We start from the raw sequence: 19,089 nt of genomic DNA, 5'->3' as shown, positions 1-19,089 counted from the left end.
TGGAAGGTACTCATAAAAGATGTAAAACTTTATGAATTGTCTTATCATGAGATTTTCTTAAAAGAAAGGCAGCAATAGTGACTGATTGATTTATCCTCTTTTTATATATAATCTCACCAACTCTTTTAGGCAGCCTTAACCTGGCATTCACATTAGCCCATGACCTGTAGGTGAAACTGAGTGATAGACCAGGTAAGGAAAGGCCAGCACTCTGCCCAGCAAGGTCTCATCTGGTTTGACCTCAGGCAGGCTGTCATAGACATAGACGACCACAGTCACATGTGGCAGAAACATTAGCTCCTCTGTCCCTGTGCTGTGGCCTGCACACACACCTGTGTGCTGCACCTCAGGGCCAGCCCAGAGGCTGTGTTTGATTAGGTCTTTATCAATGCATAAAGATTGTCTAAGTGCTTTGTAACTTACTTTCAGTAGCACTTGGCCAGACTAGAGGAATGTGGCAGAGGCTCCCTCCCTCATAAGCACCCCACTCCCTCCTCATTTCACAGTAGGCCTCTAGAGTCCAGCTACAGTGAAGGTCAGGGGAGAGCTGTCAACACCTCCCCAGACCAGACCAGGTGCCCCGGCCGGGATCAACACCTGTGTGCAGGAGGAATGCTGAGCAAGGTAAAGGAGCAGGCGTGGCAGCATGATGGGCTGTTCCATTCATTTGTGCAGCAGCCTTGCTGGGACTGCTTAAGCAAAGCACATGAGCTGAAGCAGGAGACTGCTGAGATTTTAGGAGACGTGAAATCAATGATTCTTTTTTCCATTGCTTTTGAACAGAATCAGTACAGATGCAAAGAGACACATTGTTAATAAGTACCTATCTTGGGAGGGCAGAGGGCTCTGATAGTGCCATGATCAAGTGTTTCTGTCATTGCAACCCAGTGGGTGAGCTCTGTGTATGGTTAGCCAACCACCCTCGCAGCACCACTGGTCTGGTGGAAGGCAGCTGTTAGCTTAGGAAAGTCCACTGACTTGGTCACCACAGCAGGCTAAATGCTTGGACTCATCAGTAGAACAGTGCAGTCCACTTTGCTAAGGGGTTGGTTACTGCTTGGAGCAGCTTTTGCTTTCTGTTTCTTTGAGAAGACTCCTGTCTATTGCGTTAAGTTGAATCCATCCTGTGTTAATTACTGAGTGCTTAGCTTGTGGCGCACACCTGTCTGCACAGATGCTCCACTGCATCTTCCTTCACTTGTTGTCTTGGTAACTCCTCCATGAGCATGGAGATTCCTTAGATCCCGTCCTACCAAGCTGCATCATAGAGAATTTAGCTGATGTGTGTGGCCCACAGAGCTAAGCTTTGCTAGAGTTTCTCCAGCCTTACTCCACCTTAAGGCAGTACTCCTACTAAACAGTACCACGGTGGTACTACTGTGCGCTGGAGTGCTAATGTGTGAGTCAGGTGGTACCACTGTGGTACTGCTGTCCAGCTCCACTCTGGTGCGATTGCAACCCCCATAGAGCTCTGTACAGTGATATCTAGAATAACAGCTCAGTACAACCTATGGCAGCTAAGTGTGGTTTCCATCTGGAGTCTCAGAGCCAGCTGGCAGATCTTCAGGATCGTGACACTCTTGTCCTTTTTATCATTTGTAAGTGCAGCCACTGTGCTGGCAAGCAGGGAGTGAATGCAGAAACAAACGGAAAGCACAGGTGAGACCCTTACTGGCAGTAAACCTCCGAGGATGGCGTAGGGCCTCAGGAGGGGTCCTTTCCCCTTGATCTACAGGATGAGTCAAGCAGTCTTTATTTAAGACTGTATAAGTAAAGTTCTCGTTGTATGAAACTTGACAGTGTACACAAAGACAGACAGTGCAGGAACAGTTAACAGATATTTAATATCTTTAGTAAAATTAACCTGTAGCACCATGGGTAACTTGGCTGAGAAATAAAAACTTTATCAGCACTTTCTTGTTTAAAATGGCCTACCAGATTCAAAACATCTATTGTAACAGGAAGAACATATTTTATATATGTGGTACTTGCCATCCAATGAGCAGGCACAGAGTTGATGTTTTAAGCTCTTCTGTTTTGGAAAATATAGACATAGAATTCAGTTTCCAAATCCTAGATGGGAGGAGCCAAGGCCCACTGTGATCACACTGTCTTCCCATAGTAGGATGAACACGCTGCGTGACAGGCAGCTGGTCCTGGGTACGGTCATCTCCATCACACAGCTGTGGTGGACAATAGTTTAACCTGGTGTTCTGTGCTCTGCTTCGAGGGACCTGAAGCACCAGTGTCTGCCTGGTGGTTTAATAGTGAAGTGTCGTACCTCTGCTGACCAAAGCAGGAGTCAGGTCTCCGAGCAAGCGCCTCTGTGCTCGCTGACGGATGTTCTGTTGTCCGAGTGACTCGGTGTTTCCACGGCGCTCACTGAGCCTCTGCAGAAGGGCAGCGCGCCTTCTCTTCCCTTTCCTTTTTCTCCCCGGTGACAGCCTCTTCCGCTGCACTGCTGGCTTATTTTTGCCCCACACTGCAGTGGCATGTTGCGCTCTCTCTGCATGTGTCCCACTAGTTGCTGGACTCTCTCTCCTTTTCCCTCCCCCTTCTTCCTTCCTTCCTTTCTTCCTTCCCTCTCCCGGGGAGCAGCCCGCCACCATCCTCTTCCCCATGTGAGTGGCCTGGTGTCTGCAGCCCTCACTCACTGTGCCCTCTGCCGTCCGTCTGTCCGCAGCTCTGGACATGGCTGGAGGAGTTGCAGAAGGAGCTGCTGGACGACGTGTACGCCGAGTCAGTGGAGGCCGTGCAGGACCTCATCAAGCGATTCGGCCAGCAGCAGCAGACCACCCTGCAGGTGACTGTGAACGTGATCAAGGAAGGAGAAGATCTCATTCAGCAGCTGAGGTGGGCCTCAACCCCCCTCCATGCCGCCCCCACCCCCACTCGGCCCCTTGCAGATCCAGCGCTGCACAGCAGGTTCCTGCCTTTATCAGTCCTTGAACAAATAGTTCCAGTGTCCTCTCCAGAAGGCCAGGGAGAGTTTTCTCCTCATCCCCACTCCCAGCCCCCTTAGTTTTTCAGCTGCGTAATTGTCTTAACACTAACAACTGTGGGAATTTAACTCTGTTAGCATCACTTCAGCATCACCGTACTAAGACTTCCTTATAAAGGATGAGGTTGACTCTCTTCTAAGATCACCTCCTCTGGTCCCCTCAACCTGCCTGGAGGTGACATCCTTCAGTGTTACTCTGGGCAGGAGGCGGGGCCAGCTTGCCTTTGTTTCCTTTGGAGGCAGATTTGAAAATTCCTTTTATTGAGTCATGGGAACGGGGGCAGGGGGACGGACAGACACACACTTAAGGGTAGTCCCCTGCTCCGAACTCAAACATCAGCTGAAGAAGAGTCACTGACTCAGTAGCGTTACGTGATTTTTTTTTCCCCTTCCCTAAGAGAGGGAGACATTACTTAGTCAGGGTTTCATTGATTGCATTATAAGTTAACCTCCCAGGGAGGAGGAGGTGGAGGAGGAGGAGGAGAAGGACCACTGTAGTGACTGGGCACCAGCTGTTCTCTCTATTAAGGTGGTTTTCTGTGATAGTTGATTTCTGTGAGAGAGCCATGCAGAGCTCAGCCAGGAGGAACACAGCCGTGGCTCTGCAGCCTCAGGCATGGTGGGACAAGCCGCCCAGAGGAAGGGGCTGGCGGTGTTTTGCTAGAGGACAGCGTCTTCCCTTTTCTGAGACAAAGTCCAGCTTCCTGCCAGCCTTCTTCCCCTGAAGATTTGCTTTGCCGGATCTGGTGTCTAACAATGTGAGACTTTCTTATTCAATTCCTGTTTGTCTCATTGAAGTCCTGTCTCCTTCTTCACCCGTGCAGGGACTCTGCCATCTCCAGTAACAAAACCCCACACAACAGCTCCATCAACCACATCGAGACGGTGCTGCAGCAGCTGGACGAGGCTCAGTCCCAGATGGAGGAGCTCTTCCAGGAGCGCAAAATCAAGCTGGAGCTCTTTCTACAGCTGCGCATCTTCGAGCGGGATGCCATCGATGTAAGTGGCCAGCCCCTGCCCTGGAGCCCTGTCCCTGGATGCCTTCCTGTGTCCTCCACTCCTGAGCCTCTACCTAGCAAGGAGAGGGGTGAGACACAAGGAAGAACAGGCAGTTCCTTGGCCATTGGGGAGGCCCAGTGGTCAGCTCTGCACTCTGGGTGGGAGACTGCAGGGGGCCAGGGAGAAGACCAGGAGGACAGTGCAGGCAGCAAGGACAGAGAGTGTATGGAGGACCAGGGGCAAGCGAAGCTCTTGGGCAAAAGGAAGCCGCAGGTAACAAGACAGAAGGGCGTGAGGCCAAGGTGCAGGGATGAAGAAGAGGCCTCCCTGATGAGGAGTCGGCCATCGCCATCCCCAGGGGCAGATCAGCCCTGCTTGAGCAGTGCAGGGTGGCACTGCACTCTCCTCTTGTAGAGAGAGAACAGCCTGTAAGGTGGGAGCGAGCCTCTTCCTCCCCTCACAAGTCCCTCCATCTTCTGTTTTCTCTCTGAATAAAGGGACTGATTGCAGCCCTTGTATTTTAAGGAATAGAGATCGACCCCCATGAATATGCCCTCTGATTTTTCTATAATTTCTACCAAAAGTGTACTTTTATATTTGATGCGTACAGAGAAGAAAGACATACGCTTCTTTCATCTTCATTCTGCAAAGGGGGAGGTGGCTGTGTGCTCTGCAGAGAAAGATCTTTCCTGCTTGATGTCATGGAGCAGACTCAGTCTGAACGAGACTAATCTGTCAGACACTGCGAGAAGAACTTCCTAAAACTTTAAAGCTTGCATGAGGCTCGTGTTCTGGTGCCTGGCTATTTACACACCCAGCAGTCAGGATTGCCACATGAGTCTTCTTCACTCAGGACCTCTGGACTGCCAAGGTCTAGCCTGTGACTGTAGAAGTCTGTCATAGCATCTCTGGGCCACTCGGGTCTAGCCTGTGACTTGAGGGGTCTGTCTCACTCAGCATCTCTGAACCTCTCAGGTCTAGCCTGTGACTGCAGGTATTTAGCAGTGCGTTATCGTGGGACTCGCTCGCTGCCTCTCCTGAGTTAGAGCTCACCCACAGTACCTGTGGGGTACACAGCCTGGCCAGGCCCTGAGGTGCCACCAGAGGCTTGGAGACTGGTACAGAGGAGACAAGGGCCCAACAGACTGTCCTGGGTCCTCTTAGCTCTAGGAAGGTCCTTTGTGAGCTGATCCTGCCTGCACATCAGCCTCACCTTGCTTGGTGGCTATGGAGACGGCAGAGTCCTCCAGCAGGCACTTCCAGCTAGCTGCTTGTCCAGACTCCAGCTCTGTTATCCATAAAAGAAACTTCTCTCTACACCTCTTATTGTTGTTATCCTTAGTTAACAAGAAGCGCATCAGTCCTCCATACTGGCAGAGGTTGTCAGCCCCCTTCAGTGCTCTCCAAGGCTTGACCTCCAGGTCCCTGTTGAGACACATAGATGACAAGCTAGAGTCTCCACAGTGGGGACCCATTGACGACTGCAAACAGAACAGGCCCGGTTGTTTTTTTTTTTTTTTTTTTTTTTTTTCTGGTTTCAAGTGATACATTGTTCTGAAACTTAGGTGTCTGTTGAATATCTTCAGTTACAAGACAGAGCAAACAGGACATTTGTTGAAGATTCCCCAGAATATTTTCATAGTTGAAAAAAGTTTTTATTTTATTTATCTTGATGCTAATTAGTTGTAATTTAATCTTAATCAAAACCTGACCAGGAAACATGTTCCTGGGCTGTGGATATGGCTAGAACACTTGCAAGGATGTACAAAGCTCTAAGCTTGATCTTAAGAACCCCCAAAATATCATCTTTTTCTCATTTATTTCATGACTGATCTGTTAACATTATTTAATAGTATCGATTTATGAAGAAGTGCAACTTAGGCATGTATATACACATAGCATGCAAATCCCATTAATAAAAGAGTAAACTGGGAAGATCCATCCTGTAGGCGTTCTGAAACCCCGTCTTCTCCCTGGACTCTGCAATCATTGTCCCGTGCTCAGACTTTCATGCTTACTCCATTCGTTCACAATGGAGTGCACAAGTGAGGACCCTCAGGAAAGGCTAGCCCCCCGAAGTAGACAGTATGTGTATTCTTTCTCAAGGAGCTCTTCTTTTCTGCATTTTGTGACTTAAAATAATGTTATCCAAGTCTTCAAAGCTATACAAAAGCAGAGAGTGGCATGATGAAGCTTCCATATGGAAGTCCTCCAAATTAGCCGGACCGTGTTTCTTTGCTGGTTTCCTTCATTAAATGCTGGCCCAGCATATTTCAGAGACTGCCTGTCCATCATTCCTCTTCTAAAGATGTCTGCACTGTAAGGTCATTTCATACTCATTCAGAGCACCAAACACCTCCCCTAGCACGAACAGCATGTGTTCAGGGTTACACATCGGCCTGCGTTAGGAGACATAGGGGCAGTTCCTGCATTTGGTGGCCAATCTCTTAGGGTGGGTTCAACTCCATGAACAGCATGTGTTCAGGGTTACACATGGCCTGCGTTAGGAGACATAGGGGCAGTTCCTGCATTTGGTGGCCAGTCTCTTAGGGTGGGTCCAACTCTTCCTCCTCTACCCTCTAACTACGTGCGTTCCATGGCTTCTGACTGGCATGGCTCACTTGTCAAAGAAGCCGAGTCTCACACAATACATTTTCTCCCTTGACTCTTGGTTACCCTTTTCCTCTGGTATTTCCTAGAAACAGAACTCAGATGGAAAACCGGCCTTGGCCAGGTTCTGGTTTGGTGTAGGGATGGTGGTTCTTCACAGCGCCACTCATGAGCAGCCATATCCTGCTGTCCCACATCTGTAGGAGTGTTCAAGTGTTGGCCTCCTCCTGGCCTGGCCTCTGCACGATGGTTCGCCAGGCCCATGATGGTTGGCTGTCCGTTGACTCACGGTGAGGTATGGCCGAGTGTGTTTAAGTCCTGGTCTTGCATAGATGCTTTCCTCTCTCAGATCATCTCCGACCTTGAGTCGTGGAATGATGAGCTTTCCCAGCAAATGAATGACTTCGACACGGAGGACCTGACCATTGCAGAGCAGCGCCTACAGCACCATGCAGACAAAGCCCTGACCATGAATAACTTGACTTTCGATGTCATCCACCAAGGACAGGATCTTCTGCAGTACGTCAATGAGGTCCAGGCCTCTGGTAAGAAAGGCCCTCCACCCTGTGACGGCATGGCCTTGTTGTGTCACCATGGGACTAGGACTATTAAGTGCCACAGCTTCTACTAATGAGCCATTACCTGCCAACATGGGTTCTTTCAAAGGAAGGGCTTTTCACTTTATTTCACACAGTACAATCATGCTTAACTTTATCCTCAGGACACTTATCCTTAAATTCTTTTGAGAATTGTTTTAAGTAATAAGAACCTTGGAAAATTGTTATGTTTGTGAGTGAAGTATAAAAACTTGTGAAAGTGTTTGTTTAGTTTCAGTGTCCAGCAGATGTCGCTGTTAACCCCAATATTAAATGTATCCAGTGATTCCCCAGCAACATCCTGCTTGCATTAGCCGCTTTACAGGGAGTAGATTAAATGTTTCCTGAAGGCTGAGCCACTCGCTCATTTGTAAAAGCTGCTACCCTGTCACTAAGTCCCAGAGGGTCAGCTCAGCTGTGCACCCTTTCACACCCTGGTGCGCTGGATATAGAAACATCTCTGCTGGCCTGGGTCTCCCTGAACTGGGCTGCTAGTGCAGGTGGCCTCCTGTGGGCACATTTTTCACCAGCCACACTGGGTAGTGCATTGGGCAAGAGACGCTGACTGATCGGTGTGAGTTGAATACTGGTCGTCTACTACTGTTCACAGGTGTGGAGCTGCTTTGTGACAGAGATGTGGACATGGCCACTCGGGTTCAGGATCTCCTGGAGTTTCTTCATGAGAAGCAGCAGGAGTTGGATTTGGCAGCTGAGCAGCATCGGAAACACTTGGAGCAGTGTGTGCAGTTGCGCCACCTGCAGGCGGAAGTGAAGCAGGTGTGTGACACTGAGGAATGATGGGAATTCTTGACAGGTTGGCCTCAGGGAGAATTTACATGTCCTGCTGTGTAAGGTTGTTCTTGCTCTTGGACAGCATCTCATGGTAGAAATGGAGCCCACCCCTCCCTGGATGGCCAGCTGGAGTGGAAGAGCTGCCCGCTCAGCAGCCGCAGCTCTTGAGCGTGTCGTCCCTGCCTATCCTTTCCTACTTGGTGGTCCCTTGCTTAAAGCATATTGCTTCCTAGGCTAAGGAAATGCATGATTTTCTCCCTAAATGTTTATTAATCTGGACATAGCTGCAGACTGCAAGTCTAGGCTTTTCTTGAGTTAGCTGCATACTATATAGAATGTCACATTTAGGGCGAAGCTGAGACAGAAATGGATTCAATACCACTAGAGTCATATATAGATATCACACTGTGTCCCGTGGTGGGGATAAAGGAGTGTTCCCAGATGGAGGGTCTAGATGGAGGAGTGAGGCTGTTAGATTCTGTCCATTGCACAGAAAGCCAGCCCTGGCCTTGTTGAAGGACGTGCCAGGATCCTCAGCCACAGCCACAGCCAGCAGACACAGGCTGTGTTCACAGAAGAGCACATGCTCCTGGCACCACAGGTGATGGGGGGGCAGGGCGGGCTGCCATTCTCTTGTGTAGCGTTAGTGTCACTAGTATTGTACATTTAAAGGAGACACAGCATTGTAACCTGTGAGTGTTTCTTCTTCTCTCAAGAAAAACCACTTATTTAAGGACTGATGTAGTTATACACCTTACAAGCTGTCTTTGCTTAGACTGTGAAGGTGGCTTTCAGAAGCCGTTCTACCTCTGTAATGAGTCAGCCGCGGTGTTTACTCACCCCATGGCCCTATGACACACCAGGCTGAGATTGTGGGTGGTGTCCCACAACCTCCCGCTGGAGCCAGCCCCAGCCTGTGATTACCATTGCTGAGATGAAACACCATGACCGAAAGCAGCTTGAGGAGGGAAGAGCTTGTTTCACTCACAGTTCCATACAACAGCTCGTCATGAAAAGCAGTGAGGGCAGGAATTCGGCAGTACAGGAACATAGAAGCAGAAGCCAGTGAGAGGCCGTGGAGGGATGCTGCTCACTGGCTTGCTCCCCAGGGCTACCTTCCCAGCAGTGGTCCCACCCACAGAGGGCTGGGCCTTCCCCATCATCATTGATTAAGACTGTCCTCCAGGCTTGCCTACACCCCTGTAGTGTGTACACTTGAGTCCCATGGTTTGGCCTCTGAGCATTGTGGAGCAATCTATTTCACACCTGGGCTATAGTGTCATTTAACACTGATCGTACTTGGAAAGTCAGTGAAACAAACGAGTTGCTCTGACTAAGCAGTTTACTATGGGTTAGGTGAGAGTCTGAACAGGAAGTAGCAGGACTTCCCTCGAGTGTCAGGTTTGCTTTATAACATGGAACAGTCTTGGTCTGTGTTCTCATAGCCCATTCCCTCCACCATCTTTAAAAAAAAAAAAAAAAAGACCTTCTGTGCCCTTGTGGCAGTGTCTGTGGTGAGAGCCCTGTGGGGATTGTAGGCTATGTTGGTAAGATTGTAAGGAAGTCAGGGCTGTCTCCTTACCAGGATCTCTAGGCCAGCTTTCCTCAACCTTCCTAATCTCTTTAATAGAGTTCCCCATGTTGTGCTGATTCCCCAACCATAAAATTATTTCTATTGCTAGTTTTGTTACTATTATGAATCATAATGTAAATATCTGTTTTTCCCCTCCGTGGTTAAGTTTACCCCATGTAAAAGGGTCATTTGACCCCAAAGGGGTGGCAACCCACAAGTTGAGAACCACTGTGTACTGCTTTGCAGACCCACCCCCATCCCAGGTACCTTGCAGGGCGCTAGAAGGACCACTGCTTAGAGCTGCCTTCTGCCCCGTTTTCAGGTGCTGGGCTGGATCCGAAATGGAGAGTCCATGCTAAACGCTGGGCTCATCACGGCCAGCTCGCTGCAGGAAGCGGAGCAGCTGCAGCGAGAACACGAGCAGTTCCAGCACGCGATTGAGGTAAGGTGGTGTCTGCAGGTGGAGTTTATGGCCTGGAGACCAGCCTGATAAACTTGGCTTGGCAGTACACCTCCCACTGGAGCCAGCCACAGCCCGAGCAGGAGAGAATGACAGTGCTTGTCAGCCTGTCAGCTAGTCATTGACTGTGGGCAAAGCAAACAGCCCACAACTGCAGAGCATTGAGGACCGCCTTGCAGCAAGTGTCCCAGGGATCAGAGCCCCCTTCTGTCCCCTGGAACAGCCCTAGCAGGATACATGGCCTTGGATCAGAAGTGTCTTGAATCAGGGAGCTCAGATCAGAGCCTGAGCTGAGTGAGTTGTTTTACTATCTCGCTGGTGTTAGGGTGTGAAGGCCCCCAGACTCTGCACAGATACAAATAATACTTACAACTACACTCTTCATGCTACTTGCTTAGAGGCAACAGGATTCACTTTGATAGGCTGAGGGTCAGGACTGCACCGGATAGTGGCCAAAAGCCTTGGCTGCCCCAGCAGCTCACCCTCTCTGTTAGTGGTGCCATAAGTGCTTTAGAATGGGTTTCTTTGTGTGTGGGTAATAGTTGTGATGAGTGACCTCAAAGTAGAGGCAGGGTCTCAAAAGGGGGTTTGGAGAATAGAAACCAAGGTGTTAGCTGGAGAAAAAGCCACAGAAGTCAGGACTAATTTACTCCTAAGGTCAGTGTATTGTCACCTGTTCCAGCCCGAGGTGGCCTCTTCCTGAGGCTGCAAGTCCAGGCAGTGTGGCAGACCTGATCAGCTGCTGTGCCAAGAGGCAATTGGTAATTAAGGTCAAGTGTCAGTCACTTGGGAATCTGTGCCATCTGAAGTGCCAGGGTCTCTTCTCTCTGAGGCGCTGGTGCTGCTCTTAGCAGTGCCTTGTGTTCTCCATCTTAACTGGAGAGTCCCTGGCATCGGGGCTCACCATGTTTTCTGCTTTGTGTGTGGCATGGGACAGTCTCAATCTTTTCTTTATTTCTCTCCTTCTTTTCTTTAAAAGAAAAATCACTAGTTCTTCAAAAACACTTTTCACTGGACTCCAGAGCTCCAGTTGAAAATGGAAATCAAAAGCATCCGCTATGACCCCCTTTTTTCCACTTGTTGTTTTGCCTGCAGTGGCTGTCATAAGAAAGCCAGCGGGGATAATAAACTTGGCACACTTCAACAGAGCTTTAGAATACCTACTGCTAAGAGTTGTTCCTGTTGCCTCTCAGCTGGAAACCCCCAGAGCGGAGTGCCTTTCTGGGAAGTCTTAGTGGTTTTCATCCTTCATTAGATAAATAAGCATCGGCCTGGCTGGGGCGAGACTAGACCTGCTTTACTGAGGTGCCCACCGTATTTGCAAAGCCTCCTAGTGAGCAGTAGCTAGAGTTGGTTCTGTTAGCCAAGGAGAGCGGCCAAGTTCTGCCACCAGTGAGTGCCATTGTGCTGAATGAGCTTTCCCGCCTTCCCCGTGTCCAGAAAACGCACCAGAGCGCGCTGCAGGTACAGCAGAAGGCCGAGGCCATGCTGCAGGCCAACCACTATGACATGGACATGATCCGGGACTGTGCAGAGAAGGTCGCCTCGCACTGGCAGCAGCTCATGCTGAAGATGGAAGACCGCCTCAAGCTTGTCAATGCCTCTGTCGCCTTCTACAAGACTTCTGAGCAGGTCGGGAGAGGCCCTGTCCCTAGGCTTCTAGTGAGCGCTCTAGGATTACTTTAGGGACAGCTCTACCACCATTGACATAGCCGTCAGGAGCAACTCTCTCAGGTCCGGGTTAAGCAGGAAAGGCAGCCTGCTACCTTAGCTGTCACAGAATAGCAGGCTGACAAGTAGCTGAGAAGACACAGTTTCCTTTCCTCACGATGGAAAACACTAGGCAACGGGGGTTCCTATTCTGGCTTTGTTCCTATTCTGAAATCCCTCTCTGTCTTGAACCAGATGAAGCCTAGTCAGCCTTGAGTGGTTTTGGTCTTTTCCCCACCTTTGCCGTCCCCAGAGCACAGATGACACTGCTCCCAGCTGTGCTGGGGTGATGGCAACAGTGGGGTGATTTCTGAGCCTGGGACTTTATTCCCTCAGGTCTGCAGTGTCCTGGAAAGTCTGGAGCAGGAGTACAAGAGAGAAGAGGACTGGTGTGGCGGGGCCGACAAGCTGGGCCCCAATTCTGAGACTGACCACGTCACCCCCATGATTAGCAAGCACCTCGAACAAAAGGAAGCCTTCCTGAAGGTACCGGGCTGGTTCTGTTGATGTCACACTGAGTGACTGTTGAGGGCCACAGGGTCTCCTGACTGATTTAGAAGTGATTGTCGTAGGTTGCTGGTACATACATAGATGTGTAGTCTGTGCTTTGGGAGAGGCCCCAAACATACATGGCCCTGGCTCTTGCCTTGCGTGGAAAGTGATGGGGTGATAACATCAAGGACTGGCTGATCCTACTCACACTGTCTTACTAGTTTCACGGAGAACCAACTACAAGCCTGCGAATCAGTATTGCCTGGAAGTTACAATTCCGTGGAACAGTATTATTATAGTCTTGAGATTTCTCTGAGGCAAAGTTAATACTAACCAGAAACCCCATGAAATCTGCAGGCAGAAAGTTGATTTGGCAAAGCACTATACCATAGCCTAGTTAATCCTTGTTTGGAGATTCATCCTCTTTAGGCCTATAGACTGTGTCTCAGAAGATGCAGAAACACCCAGTAGAGAGACCCCGGCACCTGTGGCTGAGGGACGGGTCAAGAGCCTGCTCAGGAAGCAACCTGTGAGCGAGTTAGTCCTGTGCAGACAGGCTGTGTCTTCTCTCTGAGAAGATAAATGTGGGCTTTGAGGAGTGCTGTGTCATGTTTTTACGTATGTGCTGTTGGCTCACACATAAGTCACAAGAGTGCATTGAAACAGTTCAGGTGGTCAGACATGCAGAAACTCTGGACACATGCTTGCCTACACACTGCACTTTTAGGTTCTGAGCGTCACGACCAGCAGCTTGGCCATCAGAAACGTCACGTTTCTCTCACTGATTCAGCATTCTGACCCCTACCCCCACCTACTAGAGACACCATTTCCTGTGGCCTGTAATGATTCGTTCTGTGTCTAAAGGCTGTCTACTGACAGGAGTATTGTTTCGTCTGGAAAACTGAGTTGTGACTTTTCATTAGTGACCTTGTAGAGATTTTTGTTGTTAAGCAAGTTGGGATGGGACAACCATTGTAGCTTCAAGACTCTCATTGTAACTGTGTCAAATAAAACTTTGGAGACCGCTCCCAACAGGCCTTTCATTGGCTTCCTAATGCAAACTACCATTAGGGGCTTTTGTTTAGAGATTTGGTCTCTTGCTCCAGAATACACATAGTAGGAACTGATCACCATTTAGTTAATATAATTAGAAAAGAAATGTAGTTAAAATTACAAAGGAAAAGCCATTTGAGTAAGTTTATAGAAGGGGCTACCCATCTGGGCATATCAGCAGTTACCAGTCACCTGCTACTTACCCCAATAATGCACAACAGTCAACCTCCCCAGATCCTGAGGCGTCCACACTAGGAACTGAGGGATGAGTCCGGTTCCTTTATATAAAGTGTTTATGATAGTCTCATCTCTAAGGTAGATCATCTTCCAGCCTGGAAGTGTTTGCTCCTGACTGGCCTTTACAGAAATCCAAGCCCACTATCACTGGGTTGTGTGCTTCCCGTTTCCCATTAGACTGAACTCAGTGTGACTAGGAAGACAGTCACCTCCAGGCTTGGCTAAGAAGGGGCCCAACATCCTCTTTGGTCAGTGGCTGCCCTCAGTGTCCTGCCTCACAGCCTGTCCACTGAGGCTCTGTAACAATCTGACCTCACAAGAGCCAGGAATCCAATGATATTTACTCTGTTTGATTTTATCTTACAAAATTTTAGATAGGACGTAATCTCTGCATCTTATAAACAAGATGGATTTACAATGGCTGTAAAGCTACGGCCATAGCTGTATAAGGTACTCACATCACCAATGCATCGCCCTCCATTGTGTCTTAGGCTTGCACACTGGCCAGGAGGAACGCAGACGTCTTCCTAAAGTACCTGCACAGGAACAGCGTGAGCATGCCGGGGATGGTGACGCACATCAAAGCTCCGGAACAGCAAGTAAAAAGTGAGCACACAGCCCCCTCCTTCCCCGCAGCTCGCTCTGCCCCAAGTGCCCAGCTCATGCCCATGGCAGCCTCACGTGCTGTCAGCTCAGCCGCAGACTACCAAGAACTATGCAGGATGGCAATACATGGAGTTAGCTAAGTATCAAACGGAAAACATGGTGTTCAGAATGGCAACTCCTGCCGCTACTTATTGTTATATGTGCGTGAACGTATGATCAAGAATGAAAGCTACACGTAGCTATGTATGCAGAGTACTTTTAAAAGCTAAGTCAGGAAACCATGTATCAATGTTGTGGCCATAAAGCACTTTCAATGTTGTATACCTAAGACATGGGCAATTAACAAAAGCAAATTGTTACCCTGTTTTATATAACTTGAGTGTAGTATAATATATTTTATTTATTTACTTGAAAATGCATAGAGAAAGGTAGGTCTAGGGGAATTTATACCAAGGAGTACATAATAGGGTTGGTGTCTACAGAAGGTTAAATAAATGAAGCAGGGCATGTAGCCTCCTCAGCCAATTTCACAGAGCTGAGACTGAGCCTTGTAGGCAAAAATTGTAACATTGACTCTTGTATCTTGTACTAAAGGAGGCTGTGGACTGCTGGAAATATTTTGTTTCTCTTGCACTCTACTTGTGCAAGAGGGTTTATGTGGCAAGTGGTTTGCACACCTCTTAGACTGAGGACAACAAGATACAGCCATGTATGTCTTACAGGGAGGCTGCCAGTATAATCACACGGGATGCAGCCAGGAAGTCAGATCTCATGGTCTCAGCATCTCTCAGGAACTGGAGCCACCCCCGAATCCCAGAGGGCATTTAACACTGTGCTTAGGAATCGTAATTACTGTTCAGTCAGAGCCTGAACCTAGAGCAGAGAGACCTCTCTCGCATGAATAACCCACACATACAGCACTGTCTGTGTATGCAGTGTTTGTGCTAAAGTGGGAGCTTAACGCTTTGGCAGACTTAATATTTCAAAATCATTTTTACAAAATTGAAGTGAATATATTCCTGTGCTTTCAGTAACTAGAAATAAAGCCCACGGGGCCCTGCTCCTTCTCTCTTGCGCTCTTGGCTTCTGTCAGATCTGGGAGAGGGGCAGTCATTGTCTCCTTTAACATGGCCACTGAGGAGCTCATGGGCTCCAGTGTGTGGCTGCTCAGCTGACACCTAAGTGAGACACTGTAGGGCTTTCTTACAAAGCACAGAGGATTCTGGGAAGTCAGTATTTGAGAAGGACTTGGTGCTTTTAAGATTGTCTAATATAGCAAAATTATATTACAGGTGTCATTGGTTTGACATGGAATTTCTGTCTTAGGACCTCTTTTCTAAAGCTTTTTCTTAGTTTTATCAGTAAAGTTATCATGCAGTAAAAAGATTTAAAGCCACTGCCTTAGTGTTCTATTGCTGTGAAGAGAAACCACAATCACAGCAACTCTTACAAAGGAGAGCATTTCGCTGGGGCTGGCTTACAGTTTGGAGGTTTAGTTCATTATCGTCATGGCAGGAAACATGGCAGCATGCAGGTGGACATGGTTCTGGAGAAGGAGCTGAGAGTTCTGCATCTTGATACAAAGGCAGCAGGAGAGAGTGACACTGGACCTGGCTTGAGCCTCTGAAACCTCAAAGCCCATTCCAGTGACACACTTCCTCTAATAAGGTTACATGTCCTGATTTTTTTCAAATAATGCCACTCCCCCTGGACCTATGGGGGCCATTTTCACTCAGATCACCTGCACAATCCCCTTGCTATTACAGTCGTTATAGGACTTTCTGTATTCCCTATGAAAAGCACATTTCACTTTACGTAACACTCTCGGCCATCTTTGTAAGCCACTGTTTAGAGACTGGCTTTCTCCCTTTAATATATTTTAGTAACTGACTTCAGGCACCTGCGCTTCCAGGCGATTCTTCTTAGTACCCATGGTTTTGATAATTTTTATAGCACCGTTTATCCAAAAGATAAATTCAACGGTGTGCCCATTTCATTACCTAGTGCCAGGATGGCCCAGAATACAGGATCCTACCTGCCCATGCCTTGGCCTTTCTCTCCAAGCCTGAAGAGTGTCCATCTGCCAATAGAACAGCGAATGGCACACTGTTCCTTGTGTGGGGTTAAGCCTGTGTTCGTTGTATGTTTCCTGCCTAGTCTTTACTGTTCGAAATGACATTACGTCAGGACTAAGGGTGTAACTCAGCGGTAGACGGTATGTTTTACACGGATAAGGCTTTGTTTTCCCTTCTTACCGCCAAATAAGCAGAAGTCAAAAATCAGCAAACGAACCACCGTGGGGATGGAGATTTAGTTCACAGCTGCTCTCCTTGCATCCAGGAAGTGTTGTGTTCAGTGCGCAGAACCACAGAAGCCAGCCAGCCACACTGGTGCTGCCAGCACTTGGGGTCAAAGGTTACAGGCTGTCCCAGCTTTCCATGGTGTTTCAGGCCAGTCTGGAATATCTGTTTAGGAAATTGGTTCTGTGACTTACATGTCCCCAAGAGTTTTTCCTGTTTTTTTATGTGCACAATGTTTTGACAGTAGCTACCAGGTTTTTGTTTGTTTGTTTGTTTGTTTGTTTGTTTTTGCTTTAATCAGTTTTATTTCTTATATAATAAGATATTTTTGCCCTCACTGCTCCAAGGTCCTCTGCTTCTCTGATTCCCTCCATCCCTTCCTAAGGCTTTATGTTTAAAATATGCATAAACAAACAAAATAAAAATAACTACACATACAGCAGTAGGTACAAAAGAAGAAGAATCGCGCACCTAGCCCACGTTGGCTTCAGATTTAAGAGTGGGAGAATGAGGACCCTGCTTCCAGTGCTGACTGAGACCTTAGACATGAACACCATCATTTCTTGGCTCAGTCTGCTTTGCTGTGGCACCAGCACAAATGTTTAAACGAAAGCAAGTCAAGTTTTGCAGGTGTGTTAATGGAGAGCAAGTACCAACCTCCCTCCCTTTTCTCGTGTGTGTCAGATATCTTGAATGAGCTCTTCCAGCGGGAAAACAGGGTATTGCATTATTGGACCATGAGGAAAAGGCGGCTGGACCAGTGTCAGCAGTACGTGGTCTTCGAGAGGAGCGCCAAGCAGGTCGGTGCACCCTTGCTTCCCCGAACCCTCCACCTACGCTCACACCGGCTTTGCAAGGCTGGCAGGTTTTTATTATAAAAGCCATCACTAACGCTGTACCCCTATGGCAGGACCAATCACATCTTTTAATTAACTTTGTTATAACTATAACCCCTAAGCCCCGTATGGTTCCCCTGGTGCGAGTGTGCCATTTGGTTTCCTGAGCTGCCTTTACCTTGCACTTGAAGCTGCCAACTACAAGTCACCCATACAATTACTGTTTAAAAAGCCTCGCCAAGTCCTGGCTGAGTTCTTCTGAAAATACAGCAGGCGTTTTCATTTTTGTATTGTTATATTTATATATTGAAGAAAAAAGCTTTAATTTTTAGATAGATTGAGCTAAATCCAGGTAAGAAAATGTGACAGAATATCGAATAATCCAGCATGCTTACAAAGGCCTCTTGAGTTTGGCTGAGGCAGAGACAGGATGGCTCCATTTTCCTCTTCTGAAGGTGCTGCTCGGTGGAGTACTTCTGAGGAGACCGGCAGACACGGAAGATCATTTTAAAGTAAAATCTATTTGCTTATATCTGAAGTGTTAAAATTCATTTCAGCTCTCTTTGGCTTCAGTATTACCACAAGAATGCATGTATTTTCCTTCTGAGATGACAGGGAGGGGGGCTACAGAGAAGTAGGACTAATTACATTCCCCAAAAGCCTGAGTGTGACTAGGTTTGGACTGGGCATTCTGTGTACGTAGACGTACTCAGAGTTAGCCATTTTCAATGTGGCACTAAAATCACTAAGTGGATACCACTGTTCTTAGTTTCAGTACAGAGAGGTGATGGAGTCTCTGTGGCCCCGCCTCTGGGCTTGCCATTCGCCCAGCCCTTCCTGGTCCCACCTCCTAGGGCCTCCCTGTCTTATCTCCAACCTTGAGTGCAGCCTCTCAGGACTGAGTGCGCACTGGCACTGTTCTGTTCTTCTGCCTCTCCTCTTATCTCTCCCTGGATGTTTCCCAGCCCTGACCTCTATTTTTGACACCCAAATGTATAAATATCGGGTACCTCCTCAGTGCCTCTCCATTCTGGCCTCACCAGAAGCAAAACTGCATTCCTGACTCCCTGTGTCCTGCCCTCTCACCGTACTCAGTTAAGAGTGACGAGGTGTGTCTGATTCCTGCCTCTCCTTTGCTATTCGTACGTCCCGCCTTTGTCTCCTTTAGTGTAGGGGTGCTGACCTCCTGTCCCTCTCTGCCCTCTCTCTTCGTAGCAGCAGACCCTTCGCCGTTTCTACTCAGGCTCCATTCCAGCTCCTTTCTCTACAGTAGCCACGTTTGCTTCTGCAAAGAATTCCAAGCTCTGCCTGTGACACTGTGAGCTCACCTGCTCCTGGCAACCTCTGCTCAGGTCTCTTCTGACTTCTTTCCCATGGGCAGACTGAGCCAGCCCCATCACACATGTGCTGTCCCTGTGTTGCTTCTGAGCCCGCAGGTCCCAGCTCACCTTCCATCTCTCCTGGCCTCCCTCTAGCAAGGCCGCCCTCCTCCTCCTCCTCCTCCTCCTCCTCCCACCTCTGCTTCGACCTGTGACTTGCTTGTTTATTTGTCTGCCTTTGCAGACTGCAAGGAAGGGGGCAGCCTTCTAGTTCCCTGGTTCCCCAGCCGTGACAGCGGGCTGAGCTTCAGGCTGCTCTTATTTGTGAAGGCATCTGCCTTTACAGTATGTACTTGAGAGTGTTTAACAGTGGACACTGAATTGGTGGATTGATGTAACCTTCATTTCTATCAGCGTAAACATTGTTTCAGAGGCAGAGTGACCATCCGTAAGCACGAGGACAGAAGATGTGCAGCTGGTAGCTAAACTGCCTGTGACCTGAGAC

The 19,089-nt window shown here is 48.4% G+C and overlaps 1 protein-coding gene across 5 annotated transcripts in view; it reads left to right on the top strand.

Moving 5' to 3' along the window:
* Positions 1-19,089, top strand: part of Trio (trio Rho guanine nucleotide exchange factor) — a 286,761-nt gene that overhangs the window by 163,282 nt on the left and 104,390 nt on the right. For all 5 annotated transcript variants that reach the window (XM_029469546.1, XM_029469548.1, XM_021182742.2 and 2 more), the window contains exons 12-20: positions 2,684-2,853; positions 3,826-4,000; positions 6,960-7,155; positions 7,817-7,983; positions 9,894-10,013; positions 11,472-11,663; positions 12,078-12,227; positions 14,015-14,129; positions 17,114-17,229. In XM_029469546.1, coding sequence (XP_029325406.1) covers positions 2,684-2,853; positions 3,826-4,000; positions 6,960-7,155; positions 7,817-7,983; positions 9,894-10,013; positions 11,472-11,663; positions 12,078-12,227; positions 14,015-14,129; positions 17,114-17,229 — 1,401 coding nt within the window. The remainder of the gene's footprint in view (positions 1-2,683; positions 2,854-3,825; positions 4,001-6,959; positions 7,156-7,816; positions 7,984-9,893; positions 10,014-11,471; positions 11,664-12,077; positions 12,228-14,014; positions 14,130-17,113; positions 17,230-19,089) is intronic.

The sequence above is a fragment of the Mus caroli genome, chromosome 15 (genome assembly GCF_900094665.2).
Source record: "Mus caroli chromosome 15, CAROLI_EIJ_v1.1, whole genome shotgun sequence".
In the NCBI taxonomy this organism is placed as follows: Eukaryota; Metazoa; Chordata; class Mammalia; order Rodentia; family Muridae; genus Mus; species Mus caroli.
This window is presented reverse-complemented; position numbering and strand designations above follow the sequence as displayed.